Here is a 26341-nt window from a genome sequence, read left to right on the forward strand (position 1 = left end):
GAATAAAACTCAAAGCCCGAAAGTGTGACCTCTTTAAGCCGGAAGTGAGGTACCTCGGCAGGATTGTCTCTGCTGAGGGGAGCAGAATGGACCCGGCAGATACAGCAGCAGTGCGTGCCCTGAAAAACAAGCAGCCAGGCACTGTCGGTGAGCTTCGAGCCATTTTGGGACTATTAAGCTATTATAGGCAATACATCAAAGATTTCTCTTGTATCGCTAGTCCCTTGTATGCTTTGCTTAAAGCCCCTCTGAATGTTGAGACTCAGCAGCATCAAAGACAAAAATGGAAAGTGAGACATAACAGTGTGTCTTCCAACACACGTATTGAGTGGAGTGATGAGCATCAGTCAGTGTTAGAGCAGCTAATAGACTGTTTAGTTCAACCACCAGTTTTAGGTTTTCCTGACTTCGCGCATCCTTTCATTTTGCATACAGATGCCTCTAACCGGGGTTTAGGTGCTGTGTTGTACCAAAGACAAAATGGCAAACTTCGCGTGATAGCCTATGGCTCTCGGACATTAACTGCAGCTGAGAAGAATTATAATTTACACTCGGGCAAGTTGGAATTTTTGGCGCTTAAGTGGGCGATCACAGACAAGTTTCGTGATTATTTGTACTATGCACCATTCTTCACTGTGTATAGTGACAATAATCCACTCACGTATGTACTGTCGACTGCTAAGTTAAATGCAACTGGGTGCAGGTGGGTCGCAGAACTTTCTGATTTTAATTTTACTGTTAAATATCGTCCCGGTAAGGAAAATGTTGATGCAGACAGTTTATCTAGGATGCCCCTTGATATGGTAACATATATGGAAGGATGTACAAAAGAAATGTCATATGATGCTGTGAGTGCTGCCGTACAAGCGGTTGACCAACAGAACGAGTCTAGTGCAGCTTGGTCTATGGGAATCTCAGCTATGTGTGCCGAGGTGTCACTAAACACACCGATAGCCCCATTGACTGTTGGACAGATCAAGCTAGATCAAGAGACTGACCCCATTATAGGACATATTATTAGATACAAACTGGCGGAGACGAAACCGCTAGGTACTGAACTAAGAAAGCATTGTCCTCAAGTTGTTTGTCTTGTGAGGGAATGGGACAAGCTACACTTTAATGACAGAGGTGTTTTGTACAGAAAAACGGCAAACAGAACCCAACTACTGCTTCCTGAAAAACACAAGGTGACAGTGTTAATTCTGATAAAAGAGCTGCATGATGAAATGGGCCACCATGGTGTAGAAAGGACTCTTTCCCTTGTAAGGGATCGTTTTTACTGGCCCTTTATGCAAAAAGAAATAGAGGACTATGTACTGAGAGAGTGTGTGTGCCTAAAACACAAAAAGCCCAACCGTGAGACCAGAGCCCCGCTTACTAATATTGTGACTACTCAGCCTTTTGAACTTGTCTCCGTTGACTTTTTGCATCTTGACAAATGTAAGGGTGGTTATGAATACGTGCTTGTGCTAGTAGACCATTTTACACGTTTCGCTCAAGTTTATGCTACAACGTCCAAAGCTGGCAAAACAGCGGCAGACAAAATCTTTAATGACTATGCTTTAAAGTTTGGGTTCCCCCTTCGAATTCACCATGATCAGGGTGGTGAATTTGAAAATCAACTTTTTGCTCAACTGAAGGAATATTGTGGGGTTGCGGGTTCAAGGACAACCCCCTACCGTCCACAGGGAAATGGACAAGTTGAACGATTTAATCGAACACTGATCCAGATGTTAAAGACACTGACAGAGAAACAAAAGAGTAACTGGAAAGACTCACTAAACAAACTCGTTTATGCTTACAACTGTACCAAAAGTGAGGTGACAGGGTTCTCACCTTTTTACTTACTTTATGGACGTTCACCACGTTTGCCAGTTGATATGTTGTTTAGTTTGAATCCAGACTCGAACCAGGGTGAAACCAACCAGAAGGACTATGTGAAGAAGTGGAAACAGGGCATGGAGGACGCGTATGCGATCACGCAAGAAAATAACAACAAAGCTGCTGCCAGGAGTAAGAGACTATATGACAGTAAACTAAAGTATTCTACCCTGTTGCCCGGTGATCGTGTTCTGGTTCGAAACTTAACCCCACGTGGAGGTTCAGGCAAACTGAGAAACCACTGGGAGGATGTTGTTCATACAGTGGTTCGTCAAGTCAGCCAAGACATTCCAGTTTATGAGCTGAAACCTGAGAGGGGGAAGGGCAGATCTAGGATACTCCACCGCAATCTCTTGCTGCCATGTGATCATTTGCCATTAGAGACTTCACTACAGTCCCAGTCCAAGGAAAAGTCCACTCGGCAACGACCGAACAAGATGCCGGAAATGGATCCGGAAGAGGATGATGAGGAGGATGAGTATTATCCAGTGTTGCATCGCCAGAGCACCCGACCAGACTCACCAGAACCGCGGGACGTGAGCTTTGTGGAGACAACCCACCATGATGACAATCAACTGGGGAATGAACTGCCGGGGACGGAGCCGGGAGCTGCGGAAGTTGACCAATCTCAGGAGGGCAACATTGGTCCGGAAAATGATCCACCTGTGACAGTGTGTCCCCCTTTTCCCCAGCCACCCCCCAGTAATCCTGATATTGGGGGAAATCAACGGCCACGACGAGAACACAGGAGACCCAAGGTATTCACGTATGATCGCCTTGGTTCGCCATCTTGCTACAATGTAGGGACAGTACCATATCATGGTGAACAGACAATGCCTTGGATGTATGGCGCACACCCCTATTATGCCACGAAATACTACAGAAATGGTTAATCGACACTTCGGTTTAATAGAACAGTGAGATGGAAACAAGAAGACCCCGATGAGCCCTGTATAAGTAAAACGGAATGTATGAAAAGAGTTCCAGTCTGTGAATTGTTGATTGTTATAATGTAAACAGAATGTATGAAAAGAGTTCCAGTCTGTAAACTGTTCATTATTATAGTTCATATTTGGATGCAGTTCATAATACCGTGCGTCATTGTTTTGGGCACGTCGTCCAGCGTATTTATGTATTTACTAGTACATATGTTGGGGACAACATCTATTTTGAGGGGGAGTATGTGACAGGTTGTAAATTATCGTATTTCCTATTTTGGTTACATTCGCGTAGTTCTATTGGTTTACAAATGATATATATCGAAAATGTTTATTTAAACATGGAACGCCTGCTTCGGTTCATGTTTCGTGTCGGACCGATTTAGATCGTTGGACCGGAAATTGTTGTGCGCGTACGTTTGCATTAGATCGGGGCATTCGAAGTAAACCACTGTTGAGTCAAGACGTATCACATTGCTTGTCTTGTGGTTTTTTTCTGGATCCCACAACACCGTATCTCCCTTACTATAGTGGAGAGCGCAACACCATCACCACCTCGCAAACCGTGACAGTACCCCCCCTTCAAGGGGCTGCTTCCAGAAGTCCCAACAGTCTCCCAAAAGGTCCACTCGCCAGGGAACGGTCGGTGGAGAGGGCAACCGCTGCCTCTCCAGCATACGACGGGCGGCGGCCTGATGGGAACGGGACTCGGCCTGGGGTGGACGAAGACGCGGCATGGATCGTCGTGGGCGTGAGTGCGATCCCTCTCGCACGTTCACGCGACGGCGCATGGCTCTGCGTGGACGTCGAACTGCCAGGCGCAGAATGGCACCCCGTACGGCCGTATGGGACCAGGTCTCGGCCGGACGCCGACGTGGGCGTGAACTGCCCAGCTCCGGGGGAACGAGACCAGTCCAGAGCCGCTCCGGGATCCAGCGGTGAGTGGGGTCTCGGACTGACGTTGACGCGGACGTTGCACGGCTCGTCGTGGATGAGACTCAATTCGTCATGCACGACGACAGCGTGGCTGGACGTGGGCGTGCAATGCCAGTCATCCAGTGTCACCCTGGACGGCCACCTGGAAGGAGGTCTCGGCCGGACGTTTACGTGGACGTTGCGGCTCGTCGAGTGACGCAATTCAAACTCGACGAGGCTTGCGCTAACGTGGACGTAGCATTGCCAGGCACAGGGTGGGAATGAATCGGCCAACCATCGGATCCCGCAGGTACATCGGACCCGTCTCATATTTCATTTCCTTCTAATCTATTTCTCAGTAGGATTTGCACATTTATTCTACAATGGTTCACTGGCAAGTTGTGACATTCTGTTGTAGCCAAAGCATCTTAACCAAATGAAGGAAGACTCAGAAAACAACACACCTATAAAATGCAATAATAATATAATGAGGTAACTCTATTATGGTTAATGGAGCATAGTGTTGGATTGTGTAGTGCACAGAGCTGACAAACTTGCAATCTCAGCTGATCCAATGCCAGCTCACTTTAGCTGATCATTCTATTACAGTAAAGTCTCGTTATATCGATATCGGATATATCGATAGTCCCGGTTATATCGATACTATTTCTATGCACGCACGGATACAATTACATGCGCGCAGGGTCGGATATATCGATAGTCCCGGTTATATCGATATTTTTTGGACTCCCTAGAATATCGATATAACGAGACTTTACTGTATTTCTAAGCAGTCAATTGTTTCCCTCCACCACCAACACATACTATATTTATTCCTGGCAACATAGAATATGTGTAAGGTGTAACATGGTCCTGACTGAACTTTTGTTTGCTTATTTGTTCTTGTTCTTTTTTTTTAATTGCAGTGGACTTGATAACTGCCTGCTCTTTTGTTCCCATTATCCAGTCGAACATAATCGGAGAGTTGACAGAACCCTCAACAACAAAGCCGGAAAAATAATCCCAACCTTAGAGACCAGACGACAGAAGGAGCAGACACACATCAAGGCAGACCTAACTACCTATGTGTATTCTAACTGGGTCTTAAACTCACTCGGACGAGAAGGACAACTACACCCTTTCCCCGGGGGGTATAAATGGAGGCGGAATGTGGCGGCCCCTTATTTGGTTGTTTTCGTGAATAAACTCTGCAGGATTTTGTTTGAACACAATAGACTAATTTATTTTAAACCCAGCAACTCCCCAAGACAAAAATGATCATTTGCCATAAGGACAAAATCCTTGGAAGCAAAATCAGCAATATACAGTTAGCTTGAAATTGAGGAGACCAAGTCACGAGGCCCTTTGTACGTTTTTACATGTCACCTAATGCATGAGTTTTCATATTGCTAAATACTAATTTGCCTCATTAAAAAAACACAAATCTTCAAGCATGCCCAAAGGTGTATTAGTCTCTCAGAATGTGTGTTCAAATTATTTCCAATGTGCTATTACCAAATCAACAAGACTTTAAACCTATTTTTTGGTTTAAAATGGAGTTGCTTTCTGAAAAATGATCAAACCAAACTTGGACAATTATACAAGTGACATTCTGCTATGGTTATTCTCACATACAACTGCATTTGAGAATAAGCCCTGCCAAAACTCACATCGCCTGTAAATTTAAGAGAGATTATTCCCCTGCAGGTTTCAAGGAGGGCTAAAACCGCTGAGGCATCCTCACCGTCACAGCTGGGGAGCGCGTGACTCCACTGATGATTCTGCTCGCAAATGATGGGCTCCTGATCGCTCAGAGTATATCCCGGGTTGCATGTAAACGAAACACGGGAGCCAAAGGAAAAGCTACTGCCATGGCGACGTCCATTCACTGGAATACCCGGGTCAAGACAAGAGTCTGACTCCATTTTCACGCCTGAAACACATATATATTTATCTGAGTCAAGAGGGTGTGTGCACGCGTGAGGCTGCATGACCAACAAGTCATTACCCACTCGTGACCGCGAGACTTGAACATTACCTTTGTATTTTTCAAAGGATGTCTGCAAAAATTATCACACCCCAATCAACCCTTACTCTCGTATCTGATGCTGAAGCCCCCTGCCGAGCGACTGCTGTCAGTGGTGAACAACAAGAACAGGAAGTTGGATGTGGAGATCAGGAAATGAGGCGCCTGGGTTCCATGGTACTCGCCGATCAAGGGGGAGGAGGATGAGGGACCGTCTCTGATCTCCAATGTGTCATAATTGACCTCCGTCTGGAACCTGGAAGGGCGTTTATTTTGCAACTGTCAACAACATTGTGCAATGCTAACAGCTATAATTGACTTCTCTTCAATAAACAACATGTGACTACTTCTTTGCTTGATTTGGTTCTTGTTTACCTTAAGTGATATATTCCTAACATTCCAACTTTGTTGGCTTTGAGTGGTCATGACTTCAGAAAGCTATCATTATGAAAGAGTTCACATTTAAGGAATGTGCTGTTGTTTTTTTAAATGCAATTAGCACTTTGCTGGGATAGAAAACAATATAGGAGACAAGTGGAAGACACACACTGCAATCTAAAATGACGTGAATAATTCCATACAAAATCAAACACAAAGTCGTGTCTGCACAACGTATTTGCATTAACGCAGCCCTCTGCAAATGGAATGTATCATCGGCTGGGAGAGTGATGTGGCCTTTATGTTTAATTTCCAAAATAGATAGATTTCATCCATAGCAATTTCATGCAAAACTGCTTCTTCGTATGGCTCAATGCCAAAAGGAAAAGTGAGACACCACCATCAATCATTTACTGCACCGCATACTACTTTTACATTTATCTGATCATTTCATGGCACCATACGCAAGGAGAGTGACTGCAAACCCCATTAAAATTACCTCTGAATCTCAAAAATAAAGGCTCACAAAATGTCACAATCAAACCAAAATAAAGGGGAAAAACAAGACAAAGAACACTGCTCTCGTATACGCCACATGCGCATGGGTGTACTACTGACCAAAAGAATTGCATTGTCGTGGAGGAATGCACGTACTGAGCTTAATCTCTCCTAAGTGATGTCATGCTGTTCTTCTATCAACAACCGATTAAGACCACTAGTGTACTCACCATTAATCAACAAACGAATGAAAGATTTATTGACGTTTAAATCAGCAATTTTTATACCCCAAATTGCTCCCTCGTATGACAAACAACACAGTCACAAACATAAAGAAACACTAGGGAAGGTTAGCGATACACAAGATCATGAGTTGCTCATATCCGTTCAACCGATTGAGTGGCATGCCAGAGAAAAATAAAGGTACCTGCGACTTGAAAACAAGATCAAATCGTACCTGTCAAAGTGTATCTTTACAGCGTGATCCGCTTGAGATTCAATCACCCACTGGCAGTTGAGAGAATCCTTGTAGAAGGAAGGCCAGCCAGGAGAGAGAAGAACTCCGCTCGGAGCGGTGAGATGGCCTCCACATGGAGCTAGAGTGACAAGAAATAGCGCAATTTATCTCCCTATCTTATTTAGGTGTCTTGTGGGATGTGCACAACCCTAATTTCTACGTTCAGATTCATAAATCACAGTTATCTTCATGGCTGGTGGGGAAATCAATATCTTTTTTTTTTTCTTCTTCAAATTAGGACACAAGGTAAGATACCTGCTTGTTTGGACAGAATATTTGCAATCGAGTATACTGGAACAGATGGAAGATTGTATGCCATGGAGGATGTGGAAACATCAGAATTCTGGGATGAGCGTGCGGTGAGGAGTTGTTAGTTTGCTGTTACGAAGATACGCGCGACATTTTGTGAAATGGGCAACTGTCGTTCATGTTTGGAAGGCGCTGGCGTGTGGTCAACGCTCGGTCTTGGGTGACGAGTTATCTCAATTGCAGGATTAATGCAAGTTCTGAGACACTTTGCAAATGGACTCCGACATGGAGTCATTTGACAAGTTACTTTGACTTATTGAATACCAGTTGGGCCAATTTATGACGACTGAGAGTTCCAGTGAGAGAGGAAAGGCTGACCGAAACTATTGTTGGCCTGTTACCCTAAACAACTGTTATTTTTGGACCCTTATGTTGTGGTGATTAAAGTTGTCGGACACCGGAGCCTCCCCTATCTCCCTTCGACCCTCATTCTTGTTTCATGTCACTTTTCATGTCACTGTGTAGCACCCGACGAGGTCATCTCCATGGCAACGGAATAATCGGTTTCAGCATGCTGGCTGTTGACCGGGCATACTAACTCACATGTTCACCTGACCCAATAAACACATCCGATCGTCAACGCCTTATTCGTTTTTTCATGTCCTCTGGGTCGGTTGCAACTGTTCAGTGAGTTTCATTTCTCTCTATTTGTGTGTGTGACAAAAATACATCTGATTTATTTTCAACCCATTCCAGTTGCAATACTGAAATGTTAAACAAGTTAAAATCTGTGTTAACTTTCTGTTCACTCAAAACACGTGCCCTCAATGAATAAATCAGGCAAATTCTTGCTATTTCGATATCGTTTATATCGATAGTACTGCTTATTACGATACTATTTTCATTTCCCGGCAAATTTCTAGTCTTTTTGGTTAGTACGCTACCCTATTATTACGATAATCCGGTTACTACGATGCCCCTTTTCATCTCCCGCCAGCCAATTTGGTCTGCTTATATCAATACAAAAGCAGCTTCAAGCTGAATCAATATTCGCTTAAGGATTTCAATACAGTACCACCATTAGCGAAATCTGTATCTGTAACACGGTGGTAACGTGACCAGCTTTCGTGTAGCAGAGCTCACATCTTTCAAAAAGAAACATACTGTAGTCTTCTTATATATAGTTGATCAACACCAATTTCATCCATGGGGAAACGTAAGAATTGTGATATCGGAACAATGCACAAGGTAATAGTGGCTGTGGAGGAGAATCCAACAAGAAGCAAATCCTCCATTGCGAAAGAGTCCGACGTGCTGCAGAATACTTTATCAACATAAGAAATGTAAACGTTGCAGTTTTTGTTTTCCACACATATATTTAATTGTGTTGTATTCAGATATATTTTCATCGTTTCCAATAATCAATGTTTTTCATACGTATGTACATGCTGGCGTTCGTGGTTTCTCTCGTGTGGATAGAACAACGTGAGGATTTTGCATTGGTTGAATTTTAGAAAGGAAAGAGTCATTAAAAAGTGTAAAGACGTTTTTATTTAATGCATAAGTTCATTTTTCACTTCACTACAGTACAAAAGCATGCTGGATACGCAATCCACGAACCCAAGGAGAAAATTACATCCTATATCAACGATCCCCCATTTATTGCCCACTTTTAATGCAGTTCGGCGCAGGATCGGACATATCGATAGTCCGGTTATATCGGTGTTTTTTCCGACTCCCGAGAATATCGATTTCACGAGACTTTACTGTATGTGAGACAGATTGTCAAATTAATCTGCTGTAGATGGCCGTAATTAGGGTGCCTTTGATTGAAAAGATGTTTAATATGGTTGTTAAAATTTCATCAACCTCTGGTCCAACTACATAATTTTCTTGGTCAGTTATAAATACGACTACATGAATTGACAATTTTTACACAATAACTTGATACTGAGCCTCATTTACACTTTGTTAAACCATTGTAACTGGTGTGAAACTGTTCATTAATATGTTTTGAATCCGTTTTTTTTAAATGCTTATGAATCTAACATCGTTAAATCATCTGAAGGAAGGCACTTGTACAAAAGTGGTCTGTGCATCATGCAAGGAATTTACAGAGAGCATAATTTCCTTCCTCTTGAATGAGTTTAAAACGCTCTTTGGTATTACTGCAGACAAAAGTAACTTAAAACAGATAATTAAATGAATAGGAAAGTTCGATTTGTATTTCACTGTTTTTGGTCATCAATGTTGACAGTTCGTATATCATGGTCGGATATTCCTCTACCCCTCCCCCTAAAAAATCCACATTTTTTCCAAGATGGCGCCTAAGTAGGCAGCCGTCAGCAAGTGCTCTCATGAGCCATGCTATTTTTTGTTGTTGTTGTTAATTTGTGTTGTTGTGCGTCATGTGGAACGGATACGGATGGCTTTTCAGCATTTTTTGTCCACGACAATCATCAAGGAGGGGACCGTGATGAGCAGTTGTGCCTTTCGGCAGCATGAATATGCCAGTACTGTTTTTGAATAGGAGGAATGTCGGTGCCATTTGCCATATGCCAACTCTGGGGTCATTGTGCTTTTTTGCGCCTGTAATGGGCACAAACTTCATAGCCCCCCTTTGTTCAGCGGAAAGGTCGGTGCTATTGGACAGTCTGCGTTGGATGGATGCATGGCTTGAGGAGCCCGCCATAAGAAGAAAGGAGTATGTGGAACTGTCGTGGCTTGGAATTTCAGCAAATTATGTTGGACAGGAGATGTGAGACGATGTCTTTTTGTCAATGGATGCTACAGCTTCGTGTTTGCTTTCAAGATTCAGCTTGTAGTAGATGTCAAAATTCCACCATGATCCACTCCTGAACAGGATGCTTTGATTCTCCTCTTTCATCTAGAACTGCTTCATGTCATCACAAAGAGGGTAAGGCAAGTCCTGAAGAATGAATGACTCTCTGGGTCTTTGTTTGTCATATTATTATTATATATATTGTATATATTAGTTATTTTTGTTTTTTGTTTTTGCCCAAGTTGGCAGCGTGTCAACATGCAGCGGCTCCCCTCTCCCGGTAAATTGGCGTTTTTGTGTTTATTATGTTTGTTAAAGTCATTATAAGTGCCTTGCATGCTGGGTCCGAGAGGACAGTAATTTCATCTGTGCTGTATGTCATGCATATTAGCATATTTGACAATAAAGCTGACTTTGACGTTGAAATCCAAAAGTAAGTGTAAAAAAAGTTCATGGACTAAAACATAAAGACGTTTTTGGGATATACGAGAGGACATAACAGTAGTTATAGAATTTGATTGGCACAAGATAATTTAGATGAAGTAGGAAATACATTATCAAAGGCCTTGGAAACATTTCCCAGTTTAATACTTAAGTCAGCAATTCAGTACTTACACAGAGCATTAAAGGACAACCGACGTCACTTTTTTTGTTTTTTTAACTGCCATCAGAAAAACGTTTTATCGCATCGAAAATACCCAAAACACGTAGTATGAAATTTTTAGTCAAATGCAAAACACCAATAAAAATGACTTAAAGTGTCCAAAATCTGCAAAAAATTGAGCTGCGAATTGGGCATTTTCAGAAAGTCCCGCCCCCAGTTCGTGACATCACGCCAAGACGTCTTGCATTGCTAGTGAATCAAAACAATGGCTTCAGATTCGGAGAATATGCTTTCTTGTTACACATCCAGTTAGGAATATGGGTGCAACACGAGGTTCCCAGACCAAACAAGTACAGCAAAATACATTGACGTGATGGAAGGACCGCTACAATGGGTCTTTTTACGGTCATGGGGCGGTTCTTTAGTGACATCACGTACGGACTCGTCACCAACTCAAAAACAAGACTTCCTGAATATTCAGCGCGAGTCTTAAAATGGAAAATATAGCTATATGCGGTGGAATCTTTGTAAAATACGCTCAGTAGAAGTCATTTGAATCCATTTTACAAATTATGGACACAACTTGTCCGGAGACGTCGGTTGTCCTTTAAAAAAAAAAACTGAAGTTGTGTGTTTACCTTCACAGCGAGGCACAGCTGCAGACCAAACAACATTTCCATCTTGAATGATGCAGGTGACCTGGTCTGACCCCTATAAATGTATTTGATGTCTCATTGACACAGACAGTTCACTTGCATAAATTAATGCAAAAGGCATTCTAATCTTTAACTTGATTGATTTGTTTAATCGAGTGTAAAATTTTAATACCTGTGTCCTAATGAATCCTTGGTCACAGCGGAAAGCCACAGAGCTGCCGAGTTGGAACTGGTCTCCATATCTCTGCCCATTGACAGGAACCCCTGGATCATGGCACTCATTCTGGCCAAATGCTTTAGAGAAACACATTTATAAAATGTTTTTATGTCCAAAGTTCACAATTTTGCTGCAAATATAACAAGTTGCAATAGCCTTTCCAGCAATTTCACTTAACACGGTCAAATAAGTCCCCTGTGAACGCCATTTTTATTAGGCTATTTGAAAGGGAAAACAAATATAAATACTGTATTTTCTGATGTATAAGGGGCAATGGAATGTAAGGTGCAACCACAATGATGGAGTATTTTCAAACCTTTTCCATATATAAGGTGCACAGGACTGTAAGGCGCACCTTGAGTGAAAAAAAAATAATGAAAAAGTTTTCCAAATATAATATATACAGTAAAGTCTCGTTATATCGATATTCAAGGGAGTCCGAAAAAATATCGATATAACCGGGACTTTCGATATATCCGACCCTGTTTGCATGTAATTTTCTCCGTGCGTGCATAGAAATAGTATCGATATAACTGGGACTATCGATATATCCAATATCGATATAACGAGACTTTACTGTAAATATCATATTTTTTTCTAAATCAGAAAACCTTTATTCATCCCACAATGGGGAAATTTGCAAATTTTGGTAAATATAAAGCACACCACATTATAAGGAGCTACGGTAGAAGCTGGGGTTACGCACTTCGACTTCTACGGGCGGAAATGGAGTCGGTATCTGCTGACATGTGTTGCAAGACCTGTTGTGGCTCAATATTACTTCACATATAAGGCACACCTGTGTATAAGGCGCAGGGTCAGCTTTTGAAGAAAATAAAGGCTTTTGGGTGCTCCTTATACACCAGAAAATATGGTAAAAGAAGTCTGTAGCTAATATGATATCTCTGATTACTGTTTTAGTAATTCAGAACATTCAATTTTGAATTCTGTGCATGTTATGCTGTTACAGAGTCAGTATTCTACCCCTCGTTTGTTGATGTTCTGTCTTCAGATGCATTATTTTTCTTTCCCCTCTTTGCTCTGAACAGTTGTTCACCTGCTCCTAATCTTCGCCTGCTGTATTTGAATTTTTGGGGAGTTTTCAACCTTGGATGAGATTATTTGTCTTCTCCAGCTGCCTGTCAATTTCAGTGACGTCTTTGTTCAGTTTAACTCACCGCCTTCTAATGTCTCACTGTGTTTGTGTCATTTGTTTAATATCGTGACGTATGCAAAAATCATTCTATTCGATAAGGAAAATGATGCTGAAGGTAAAATGTACAACATGCACAGGGGCAAATATAAAACATTAAAAAGTTGAGATTAAAAGGTTGGAAATAAAAATGTTCATCTACTTGTATAGCTGATGTTGAAGCCTTTCCCAGTATTAGAGTGATCGGACTGAAATTCTAGCCTCATGATGTGTCCATGTGAGGCAATTTGGGATGGTACATCCTTTCCAGAAAATGTGCCAAATGTTGTGGGTTCAGATAGACCTAAAAGGAAACAAACAGTTGGAATTTGATTTTAACAGTTTTGTGTCACATTCAGCTATTTGATATCTATACACACACAATACATTTGATTGAATGCGTAAAGTTTACTTGCATAATGTTAGGTGATCTAAATGTTAACAAACACAAAAGGCAATGAACGAGCAAATGATCAGTAAGAACCTCATGAACACCTTTAAAGTTTTTTTCAGTGTTTTTTTTTTTTTAGTTTTCACTAAAAGTCTGAAATAAAAATAAAAGCAATGTTACAGCGATTAACAGCATCTTAACATCAACGGTCCCGAGCTGCAGGTTTTTTTTACTGCTTACAATACATCCTAACCGAATTATGGTCACTCAATGAAGTGACCATCATAGCGATCAATTTGGTGACATTTTGACTTCAGATTATAAAATCATTGACTTTGGCCGAAATAAAGAATACTGTCACTGCCAGTCATTTGCTTGCAATTAGCGTTGAATCAAATTTGGATGCAGATTTATCCAATATTTCCATATGCCTTTGAGATCCAGTAAAAAATGTTGCATGACATTAATATTTTCAGATACATTGTCCCGATTGATACCAAGTGAAGTCAACTGGAAGACTTCAACACTTTGAAACTTTAATTTTAGTTTACCCAGAGCAACAGTCCTAATTGCCCTGCAATTTTCAAAAACATTGTCACATAAAAGAAAGAAAGAAAGAAAGAAAAATCCCTGCAGAGACAGGTTTATAGCCAGTCAATTAAACACACGTCTGGCAGTATTGATCAACCCATCATAAGACACCACAACTTTCTGTTTCGATTACAAACGTTTTAATACAATGGGCAAAAGGTGTCAAGTAGTTATTCTGTGTTTTCAGCATAATAACTAGCTTTTATTTATGTTGGTCGGAGAAAATTTTCAAGAATAAAAATATAAGAATAAAAACATGCATTCTGCCAGCCAACTATTTCTTCAAAAAATATACACAAATATCTAAAATAATATCCCGTGCAGTGATTAGGTAAACTAACGTCATTAGAAATGCACCTGCTCTGTGCCTCTCCATAGTATATCCTACAGGTACCAACATGATCGAATAAAAACAAAAGAAATTAACATGTTTATACTACTACAATACTTTGATTTTGTAACATGACCCTTCAACAACTAAAAACTGATGACAGTCTAGCAAAGTTCTGTAAACTTTCCACTTCTGAATATGTACATTTTGGAATTGTATTTTTTTTATTTTATTGTTTTCAAATACCTGCTCTCACCACAAAAATGGCTAATTGACTGATAAGTACACTCCTCACCTTCATCTTTTACCATCAGCCAATCAAACTGTGGCTCCAGATCAAAGTCAGAAAAGAGCAAATGAATGCGGCTCCCTGGTTCAGAAATGATCAGCCACACACAGTTTAGATTGTTCCCATATTCCTCAGGATAGTTTGGGGACAGGACTGTTCCCGATGGGGCAGTGAAGTTGAAGAAACAAGAAACTACAAGGATAAAGGACAATTGCAAATAAATGAGGGGGAAAAGCAATTGAGTGAGAATACAGACAAGAGTACAGGAAATACAAAAGGGAAATAAAAAAAACTAATTAATTCATTTTTTGGGAGGTAAAACAGAGCAGAAAACCAATTTGAAGAGAAAACACAAGAGTACTTACAGATGCAACTGGGTTTATTACCAGACCACTGGTTATTATGCTGGCACATAATGCTCCTCTCGCCAACTAATTCAAATGCAGACTGGCAGGAGAAGGTCAACACATCTCCGTGTTTGAATCCATTGCCACTACGACGACCAAACGCCGGCACGCCAGGATCACCACAGCCTCCCCGTTCGATCTCTGCGCCACACAGAGACAAAGATACAGCTGCTAATTACAGTCAACATACAACACAGTGGCAGTCCAGGATAGTTTAGTTAAAAAAGAAAAATAAACGGATTTAAGGGTTTATCAGTCATTTTTGTACACTGCTTGTCCTCATTTGGGTCATGGGTGGTTTGCAGCCTACACAGGTTAATTTCGGCCAACAAGGCAGGGTACAGCTTGATTTGGCTGCCATCCAGTCACAGGACATATGACAAAAACAAGCTTTCACACTATCATTAACGTGTCTGAATAATTTTTTATCTTCTAAAGTAAAAATAAATAAATAAACAACAAACAACTTAATCGTGGCCTTGGTTGAAGATCTGGACTACCTGAGTTTAAAAAAAGAGTATTTTGCAATATGGCAAGGCAAAGTAACACCGACACAGTATGGTGTTTTACATTTGCAAATTGCCAACTTCAACAAATTCTTCAAATGCATCCCTTTCTTGAAGTGTTAACCAAAAACAAGTATTATACTACTATGAAATGATTAAACGTGTGCATTGGTTGTCAGTAAAGATAAAGCATAACTACAATTATGAACAGCGTGTATTATAATGAAGTGTTTTGGTGTGTTGTTTCGTTTAAATAAAAAATACAGCTTGTAAAACTATTTTCCCCAATTCCTACAAAACATGGTGACGTGAGGACATGGTTAAGGAACAAAATCATAGCGCATATCAAAATAAAGTTGCGAAACCAGGAATTCTATTTCAATGTTGCAGTCAGCTAGCTTTGGGGACAACTGGAGTAATACAGGGGAGTCCAAAGTCGGTCCTCGAGGGCCGCTGTCCTGCCTGTTTTCCAGCTCTCCCAGGAGCAACACACCTGATCAGCTCATCAGCCAGCTCTGAAGATGCATCAAAATGGTCTTGATTATTTGAATCAGGTGCGTTGCTCCTGGGAGATCTGGAAAACAGGTAAGATAGCGGCCCTCGAGGACCGACTTTGGACACCCCTGGAGTAATACATTAAATGGAGCCGCAATAAATTAAACCTTGTGAGGTAGTTATTACCACTTTAAAATTTACTTGAGTAGAGCACTTCGCACATTTATTTTTGACCAAATAATGTATGGAATGAAATAAACCTCCAATTCTCTAACTATGTCAGTGACAGTAATGAATATTCATTTCTTTGTCTCTGGGAGTCCAGGCTAATCATCAGTAATAGAGTGAGAAGTTGATATTTTATATCCAACAAAGGACTGTGTGAGCAGATTGTTTGACCTTCATAAAGTTTGAAAGAGTTGCTTCGGGATTTGAATTGCAACATGTACTCCATCCACTCCCCCAGTCACCCATCGTGGAGATGAAGTCTGACTCAAAAAATCTTGGGGGAAAGCCAAAACATCCAGAAAGTTTTTTTTTTCTGTCCTGATGCAGATGACAGAATGATGTGCTTGTGTATGTATGCCCATGCAATCTGGGGACTATTTATGGTACCTGTTCATCTCTTGCGAACAGTCTGTCATTGCAGTAATCAGCAAGTAGCAATTACGTCACTGTCAGTAAAAGCACAAGAGTGCAAGTAATAGAGAATTTGATGTATATTGGTGACTTAAGATCTATGACATTTATATTTGTTGTGACTCAAATTCATTATATGTGAAAATAAATGTCTAATATAGTTCGCTGACGAAGCCTCTTCGATAAGAAGCGAAAAGTCAGACACCTTCAAAGAAGTACAGATGACGGCTGAAGAAACATTCTCATTGATGGACCACTCCTGTACAACTGAGATCTTACACAGATGTCTAATATATACAGCATGTTTTTCCCTCGTGCCTTCTCTGTGTGACATATACACATTAACAGCGAACAACAGGACTTTCTAAATCAACTACAGCCTCGGTCCACATGTCAAGTGTCAAAATTCTCGGCCTCCTTGATCTGCATGCAATAATGACTGACAAAGAGACACTCTAAAGCAGAAATTGCAACTCAGCACATAATCTGAAGGGATGATATATTTTTGGGTATAGGCTTTCCTAAAATGAGCTTAGTGCACATTGTAATTCTGCAAAATAACTGCTCATGTAAGCAAAATTATTCAATTTTCTTGTAAAGATGGAAGGCGGTGACTTATGCCCGGAACAAGGTGTGACACATGGGCAGTAAAAATTTCATAAAAACTGAAACACTGCAAAACAGTTGAAAGCTTTGTCTTTATAATTAAGTACTACATAGTTCCCAGGCTTTGCACCTTTTCAGCATTTACCGTCAAACATGAATAATGTACTAATCTCAGTATTTAAAAAATACAAAGAAGGCTAATATGAGCAACATGATTTAACATTTGCCACCAACGAACTGTAAACTGCGATAGCCCATGCTCATGTGGGAAAAATAGGAAACTAGTTTTTAACTATTGACTTCATTCTAACAGAAACATAAGACATGGACATTTTTTCAATATAGTCTGCTGACATTTGCTAAAGGATGTTATGATGACGTTGTGGGTAATGCAAGTATGTGTCATTGTATGACAGAACAAAATAGACACTGGCCACTCAGCTAATATCCCATGAAGAGAAAATGAGGTCCCACTCCTCAAATTCAAGCAAAAACTACTTTCGTTAGAAGCCAGCTGACAGCATCCCTGATTGGCCTGTCAACAGCATGACTAAAACACTGCGGGGGACACCAGCAGCCAAGCTAATATGGTTATGTCAAGTCAGAGAAAATGGAACGATTTTCATTCGTGAGTCTGTGCATGTGCGTGCGTGCGTGCGTGCGTGCGTGCGTGCGTGCGTGCGTGCGTGCGTGCGTGCGTGCGTGCGTGCGTGTGTGTGTGTGTGTGTGTGTGTGTGTGTGTGTGTGTGTGTGTGTGTGTGAGCGAATGAATATGGTAGAACATGTTACAGGTCCATTCTAACGTGCTCTTCCTCCCGGCTAAGCTGTCTTCAGGGACATTGAGAAGCAATTCTGTTTTAATTGCAGAAGGCAAAACAATAAGTGACGGCATGCTCCTTTAACTAACAGGATGATGTTTATGACAGGCAAGAAATTAGGCAACTGTGTTGTCAACACAAGTTCACATGAGATAAGATTCTGTTATCTTCAGGAATTTTATTTATTTTGTCCTTCCGCAATGCCTCAATTGGATCGATTCACATTCCATGACTCGGCTGACTTTTTCTACTTCCTTGATCGAAAATGTTTTTAATCAACAGAAATGTTTTATATATTTTTGTAGCATTAAAATATGGCATTCTTCCAGCTGTCTCTCCATTGCTAACACATGTCCCACCATGTTCCTGGATTAGGTTTGGGCAAATACACCTCAAGGTGAGGCGAGAAGATGGATCAATGGAGAGTGTATGTTGAAATCGTCTATTTCAGACTCTGCCTTTCCTTTGTGTCTATGTAAATTATTTCTGGGATTTATTACTTTTGATTAAAGTATTGAACTAGACTTCATCTACAAACAATTTACAACTCAAGTCTTCAATTTGTGTGCCTTCTTTTTTAGAGCGACCCTACTGTTTTGAGATTGTTACCCTTATTTTCCATCATGAATCACATTTTTAAGCTTTAAGAGAGAGAGAGAGAGAGAGAGGAGAGAGAGAGAGAGAGAGAGAGAGAGAGAGAGAGAGAGAGAGAGAGAGAGAGAGAGAGAGAGAGAGAGAGAGAGAGAGAGAGAGAGAGAGAGACGTCCCCGGCCTGCCTGGGAACCAATTAAGTTCGTAAGCCAAGGCCCCACTGTAATTCAAATTGGCGCAGTCTTTGCATCCTGGAAAGTTGGCAGTCATCGTTCACCAAAAGCCTTGGTTACTGTAATGTGCCGTGCTTCTTTATGATGTTAACACTGTCTTTCTCTCTGCACACAAATCCATAAAGTTTCAATTCTTCAAATGTGTCGGGTTATTCAGCAGCACACATGCTGCAAACATGCTGAAAATATACACCCACTTTCAGGGCTGAATGACTCCCTCAGTGTATTACACGGCTCTGGGTTCCTTTAAAGGATGACATTATAGGATGTGACAGCATAGCGTCGACACAAAAAGCACTCCGAATTCCAATTGTTTAGTTCTGCTGAGGAAAAATTCAGGCTTCAACAATATCTAGAAGTCTCATGTTTGAGTCTGTCTTCTTTAATGTTAGTGCATGTAATTTCCAAAAGTAAACACAGATTTTGTCCTTTCCGTCCACAGAAATTTAAAAGTGCAAAATATCAAAGTTTTAATCAGGCTCTTTCAAGAGAGCAGACTTCTTTAGTCTTCTTGAAATGGAAAAAGTTGGAGAGAGGTGAGCTGCTGTGTTTCCGCTGTTTTCAACTTGGCAGTTAGGTTCTAGTACAGGCCACTAAACTAAGTTTTTGCAATATAAAATAGTTTTAAGACTTTTTGACAAAGGGAATTCCAAATCAAAATGTAACTGGATAGATATTCCAAACAAATCAACAAGTACATAATTTAACTCTGACAGAATTGTTGTGAATGGATCATCTCAATTCGTTTGAGGCCATTTTGGTTTAAAAGTTAACATTACTGCTTTCACCATTTCATCTTGACAACGATTCACTATTTGAGGCTATACATTATGTTTGAGAATTCTTAGCGAGTTGTTCAATGTTAGATCTTGTTTGGGTATAACTTTCTTCTGGTAATATTACCTTTGGATGCTAAAATAATCTACTCTAGTCAATATTGTCTACTTTACTATATTGGTCCATTTTTTTGCTACATCAGCCAATATCTATATGCTGCTAAATCCATGGAAGAGACACTCAGTCTCCTAAATTGTTGTTTTATGTTGTATATTTTGTTCCAAATGATGCCTTGAATGAGTTTCGCAGTGGCAAGCTACAGTACTTGTAAATGAACATTTTTGAGGCTGCAGAATCTCTTCTAGCAACACATGGCTGTGCAGATACAAATGTGTATGTCACTGCAATGGCTAGAACATGTGGTATATTTCTTCAGATGCAGGTTCGATCGGCAAGAAAGAACCTGTTAATGGGAAAAATCCAAGATTGAGAAGCATTTTGACCTTTTTTTTTTTTTGGCCCGCGCTATCAATACCGGATTGCTTCTTTCGAAACTATTACACAGGACACGAAGAGGCCAATTATTACATGCTCACACTGCACATTCCCACCATGCAGAACCACTGCTGTGAAGTGTCCAAGGACAGGTTTCCCTATTTGGCCACTTTGTGCAAACATAACCTGGCTGTAGGAGCGGTAGACATATTGAGCGAGATGATTTTTCCCTCTCTTGTTGGCAAGACCACTGTGTAAAATCTTCACTCAGACATTTCTACAGTATTCGACACCCCTCCGCAAATGTAAGTTGAAAATAAATTTGAAAGGGACAACTACATTCTAATGCACAATTCGTTGAAATGCAACGGATCCTGGCCTACACTGTCAGTGGCAGGGACAGCAAGGACCAATATCACACAATTCATGCAATCCCCTCTTTAACTCTCATGTAACACATAGATAACTTCACACCCAATTTGCCATTTTGTCTCATTCTAGCAATTTCTCACAGGCCACCTCTCTTCGTGTCTTCCCAACTTCCAGGATTCAATTTCCCCCATGTTTACCATCATAGTGCAGTGATGTCACTTGGATTCAATTTAAAATCTTCTTACAGTGCCGCACTGGCATGTTAAAAAAATATGTAATTCATTGCATGTATCTATAAAATGCATGAAGTGTCCTAAATAATGAATTATTAGCCAAACATGCCCATTGTCCCCTCTCACCTTCACTCTGTCATGCCTGTCTTTATCGTTCTCACTCCCTCTTACTGTTAGCTTGTGCATAATATGAAAATAATCAAGCAAAACGATCAACTGATTGACTCATAATTCATGTATTGCCATATTGTAATTCACAATTAAACACACACACGCATGCACACACACACACCCACAGATAGAGGAGGAAAAAAGATGTTTACGTCTAAATGAGAGTGTCAGCAATAATTTGACTTTCACACTCTATAATGTGAGCTGTGTATGCGCGTGTGTGTTTGTGTGTGCGTCTGTATGTGTGTGCGTGTTTGTGTGTGCGTTTTTGCATGTGTTTGTGTGTGTGTGTGGCAAGCGGAAAAAAATGTTGCAGGGGAACATACCTTCATAGACTGCTTTGAACCCAGCAGAGCCGATTGTGTCGTCAGACTGCAGGTGAAGCCACATCTGATTGGACAAACTCACAATGATGTCAGGAACACTGGACCCGGTGAGTCTACACAAAGACACGTTAAAAAAGAAATGAATACAAATACAGGCACATTATTTGGAAGGTAAATAAAAAAATAGGATGATTAACTCATTCACTGCCAGACGATGTGGACAAATGTGTACACTACAGTGCTAGGGTTTTTGTCATTTTCATTGAAATTGCAGGACACACAGAATATTAAGTTTTAGGACTACATAAACATTCAATTCAGCTTAAGAAACCTTAGGAATTAACTATTTTTTTAAGATGAAAAAAGAGAGTAAGTTAAATGCGTCTGGAGTTATGTGAACTTGAAATGGGGAAGGCTGTACAAAAGGCAAATGCTTGACCCTTCGTGGGAGGGAAAAACCAGAGGTCTCACAAGCGCTTTATCGGCACCCCCCCTGCAACAAAACCCAAAACCCAAACAAATTCATGAAGGGGATCAACGTCATGCTTTTCAATTTCCGAATAAATGTGGAAATGGCAGTCAATGAGGTAAAATTGAGCTTTTGCTTCTTCTATGAATGATTAATAACTACTTATCCGGCCCACATAATTTAACCTTTTGAGGTACCGTACAATGTTTTTTTTCTAATTAGAGAGACTTCAAGTGACTGCTTCAATGTTTTCTCCAGCAAGCTATATTGTTCTTGGCCAGAAACTGTCTGATGCTCAAGGAATTGTGAGAAACGACGTGTTGCCTCATCTAATGGCCCGACCGCCAAACACTTATTTTGTAAGTGTGCTGGCCCACCCAGAGTGAAGAGAAAAATACACACTAGTACTTTGTAGTTTGGATTTAAAATATATTTGCCGACACAAATCCTTGGAATATTTTTGTGCAAAAAAACATTTGACAAAAACATACCCCACAGTGCACCCGATATGAAATCTGCATGCATGTTGGCAACGTAACCAGCGCAGTTTATTTGATTCCCTTAATTATCCATGAATAACAAAACAATTTCTGGTGTGAGTATTAACAGTATTAATATTACTTACACATAAAGTACCCGTCGAGTGTCTCCTATCTTTCCGCCATCACCCACTGTGAGTGTATCATAGCCTCGTTCCAGGTCAAACTCTTCAAATGAGAGCTTTATAACCTGTCAAAAAGGAGAAAAAAAATAAGTTACCCACCGAAAGGTGAGAAAAAACTCATATAAAGAACAAAATCAAAAGCCAATGAAAACCACAATATCCATAATACATACCACGTTGATGACATGAAGAAAATATAACCTTTTGTGTCAAGGTGTGAAAATTGCCTTCCATTTAATTAAAATTACCTACAGGATACCATCTAATTGAATTGAGGCCAAAATGTCCATAATCTGACATATTGAAATAGATGAATGCGACAAAGCACTTGTTTTGATTTGGCAACCTGCTTTGTTTTTTTTTCATTTTCATTTCATTCAGGTCCAAAAATGTCTTCTGAAGGCTATGTCGTCTTCATTGTGCCCCCCTTTCCTGTCTGAGCCAGACAAATTGACTGCTAAATGCTTTACTTGGAGGCACGAGGATTCGGTTGCATGCATACTACACTGCCTCATCAATCTCCCATACTCGAAAATTCAGTTCGACTGGTATTCCATTATTTGCGGCTCGTCAATTATTTATTAGCTGTAAATCACACAAGTTGAGCGTGTGAAAGATGGAACATTTCTGCTGTGCTCTGAAAACCGTAAAGAGAGCAGAACTGGTCTCAGCCCAGGCCTCCGGTTGAATAGCGGTCTCCAGTGAAGCATGTGTATGCCAACGTGCGTGAAAATGACACAAGCAAATGACATTACACTCAATAAACTGCAATATGAAGTCAAATTCAAATGTTTTTGGCATACAGCCGTAGTAGTTTCCTTGTTATTATTGTGCAAAGAACTGCAGTTCTGTCCATGCTAAGGTGCATGACTCAAACATGTCGACATTCCAAATGACAAAAAAAAAAGGTTTTGTTTGTTTAAAAATGGTACAAGTGATACAGTCAAAATAGAAACTGCAATGTGGGGAAATCATTTTAACTTACGACATATTAACTCCCACTGCCTCAGGCTATGTTTAGTCAGCCGATAATAATGACGCCACACAAATGTGTATCGCATGCAAAACGACTATGAGATTTATTATGTCGTGGTAACCAACAAAACAAAGGGAATTGAGAATGAATGTCATGGAAAATGTCATCTTCGGTTTCAAGGACTCTCTTCCACAAACACGGCAAAATACAGTAAAGTCTCGTTATATCGATATCGGATATATCGATAGTCCCGGTTATATCGATACTATTTCTATGCACGCACGGAGAAAATTACATGCAAACAGGGTCGGATATATCGATAGTCCCGGTTATATCGATATTTTTTCGGACTCCCTTGAATATCGATATAACGAGACTTTACTGTACTATGTTTATCTAATTTGCTTGAAATTCATTCATTTTGTAAACTACAAACAATGCAAAATCCACATTGGGGAGTAAGATGAGAATGGCACAAGAGCCAGATCCTTGCGCTCTAGTGTTTAACCCAGACTTTAGTTTGGGTGGGCGGTGAAAGTTGTTGACTTCTATTTTCAGGATAAAAAATGCATATTTACTCAAGGTGAACATCTTCAAATATTTTGAACTGGGTTCCTGACTTCAATTTATTATAGTGTGTGTGTGTGTGTGTGTGTGTGTGTGTGTGTGTGTGTGTGTGTGTGTGTGTGTGTGTGTGTGTGTGTGTGTGTGTGTGTGTGTGTGTGTGTGTGTGTGTGTGTATGCGTGTGTGTGTGTGCGCGTGATTGTGCGTGTGTGTGTGTGTGCGTGTGCGTGTGCTTGTGTGTGTGTGCGTGTGTGCTTGTGTGTATGTGTATGCGTGTGTGTGCGTAATTGTGTGTGTGTGTGTGTGTGTGTGTGTGTGTGTGTGTGTGTGTGTAATTTTGAAATATAGACAAAAATGGAAAAAAAATGCATCTTAAAGCTAAAAAACCTTTCATGGCGCAGTGACCAAAAACCAAATTATTCAAAAGTAGACTTTGTAGAATCCTTTGAGGCAGAAGAGGAAAAAAAGGGGGTCTTTCATCAATAACAATGTGGTTTTGATTAAATTCTGTCCAAGAGTTAATTGTTTCTCAGGTTCTCGCTAGCACCAGTTTAGCTACCGACCAAGGGAGCAGGTGGTGACCCTCAACAGATGGCCATCCAATCGCAAAGATTAACAATAGCTACACAATGACTAATTACCATTGTCAACATGATTTGAATGTTGAGTAGATCTTGTGCGAAAAATGGATGACAAAGACAAAGGTGAATAGGAAAAGACGGTTATTTTTAAGATTATAATTGAGGTACACAGCACTAATCAAAACATTCTGTATGCATCTTGAAAATCCCCAAAGGAAAAAAATGTCATTATTTATTCCCTGATCACATTTGAAATCATTGTGTATGTGTGGATTTGCTGTATATGTACCCATCTTATCTTGACAGAAATATCGGGATTTTTTTTAAATGTATTTTGTTGTTACTATTTATTCATTTCATTATTTACATGATTCAAAATTATATTGAACACGTTACAGGAAATAATAATTTGCACCATTCTCAAATATTCTGTTAACTACTTTCCGAAAAATAATTTTCAACGAAAATATAAAAATATAATTTGTCCAAGGTGTGAATAAATCTTTGCTAAATGAATGAATGTGACACAAAAAATAAATTGCTGTTCAATAACAAAAAAATGTATCCCAAAATGCATGACTTCTTTCCAATGCTTTGTGAGGAGAAATGCTGAGATAAGTTCGTCTAATTGGAAAAAAAATAAACATTGAAGCTGATGAAATGGTCTGTGAGTCTAAGTTAAAAAACGTTTTTTTTTTTCATTAATTTAGTTTTTTTTTTTACACAGAGGTAATGAGGACTCAGTGAATGCAATTCCCAAGACAACTCGTTTTTAATGTAACGACATTAAAATCTAATCAGTGATTGACATTCATAAATGATGACAAGTGTCACCAGACAAGCTGGCGCATTCAGCGGATGTCACCCCAGCAGGTACAAGAGATGAAAGACAACAGAAAGTTTGAGTGACAAACTTGATGTTTGGTTTCCCTTCAGATGATTTGGCAAGGTCATTCTTCAACTGTACAAAAACACAATTACTTTAGGAAAGGCAAGAGCATTTCTTTGAAACGTGAACCTGTGCCATTGTGACTCAACTGTGTCAAACGATCTGACAACAAACTTTGACGTGCAGTATGCATAAAAAAGAACCATATCATTAAAAAAATGAATAATTAATTGAACCGTGTTATAGGGGGTACATAACAAGATGTGTTTATTTGGTGTGGGATTTTCTCAACATGGCATGCATGTGTGAGTGTGTTTGTGTGCATGTATGTCTGCGTACATGTGCAGTAAAAGTTTGATGACGAGCTGATGAAAAAGTTGATCTTTGCTCACAAAACATTGGGTACCGCCTGTCTGATTCATATCGTCAATATTTTTTGTCAAGTTTTGCAAAGATCAATATCTTTTCATCTCTATATTTTCCACGCTTCCAACGCTTCAGAATCGCCAACATGTAGTGAAGAACATAGTCTCAATTTAACCTTTCTGTCATTGAAAGAGTAACTGTGAGGGTCTGATGACGCCAGAAATCGCTAATTCAGGAAACAATGGTCCTTTAGATAGAAAATATAGTCAAAATTGAGAATAGCTAAGAGCTATAAATTGAGATGATGGGCTAATTAAGGCACTATTAGGGGATGTAATCATGAACCGAGTGATTATTATTTACTTCACACTTGGGGTTGGTTTGTGAGAAGTCAGTGTGAGCAACAACAGTCCCGGTGGTGTGAGCTGATGTGTTGGTTTGAGGGCAGTGTTGCAAAAATGATTGCATCTCAGTCCCGTACTTTATTGTCACAGAGGACCAAAGACTAAAGAGGGACTAAAGTTCCCAAATAGACTAAAGAGGGATATTTGGTGCTCTGAAAATCAGCAAGTCACAGCTCATAAAACTGCATCCAATCATCCACTCTCATTGCACACTCGATAGGGGGAGGCATCAGTGATGGCACTTACTTCACTTAATGGCATGGAACCCACACATCCAGGGAACACATCCATAAAAATAGAAAG

General features: G+C 40.2%; 1 protein-coding gene and 1 long non-coding RNA gene across 2 annotated transcripts in view; one reads left to right on the forward strand and one right to left on the reverse strand.

Moving 5' to 3' along the window:
* csmd1a (CUB and Sushi multiple domains 1a) overlaps positions 1-26341 on the reverse strand; it is a 379749-nt gene that overhangs the window by 109553 nt on the left and 243855 nt on the right. Inside the window, exons 11-20 of the mRNA XM_088992707.1 lie at positions 22219-22322; positions 21125-21237; positions 14821-15003; positions 14462-14647; positions 13017-13157; positions 11617-11738; positions 11427-11499; positions 7094-7232; positions 5829-6016; positions 5479-5667 (exon numbers count right to left, since the gene is read on the reverse strand). Coding sequence (XP_088848833.1) covers positions 5479-5667; positions 5829-6016; positions 7094-7232; positions 11427-11499; positions 11617-11738; positions 13017-13157; positions 14462-14647; positions 14821-15003; positions 21125-21237; positions 22219-22322 — 1438 coding nt within the window. The remainder of the gene's footprint in view (positions 1-5478; positions 5668-5828; positions 6017-7093; positions 7233-11426; positions 11500-11616; positions 11739-13016; positions 13158-14461; positions 14648-14820; positions 15004-21124; positions 21238-22218; positions 22323-26341) is intronic.
* LOC148900756 (uncharacterized) lies at positions 1223-6108 on the forward strand. The gene is made up of 2 exons (XR_016114499.1): positions 1223-4044; positions 4702-6108. It is a non-coding gene; the product is annotated as an uncharacterized LOC148900756 (long non-coding RNA).

The sequence above is a fragment of the Hippocampus bargibanti genome, linkage group LG03, assembly GCF_051943395.1.
Source record: "Hippocampus bargibanti isolate YZ-2025 linkage group LG03, ASM5194339v1, whole genome shotgun sequence".
NCBI classification, from domain to species: Eukaryota; Metazoa; Chordata; class Actinopteri; order Syngnathiformes; family Syngnathidae; genus Hippocampus; species Hippocampus bargibanti.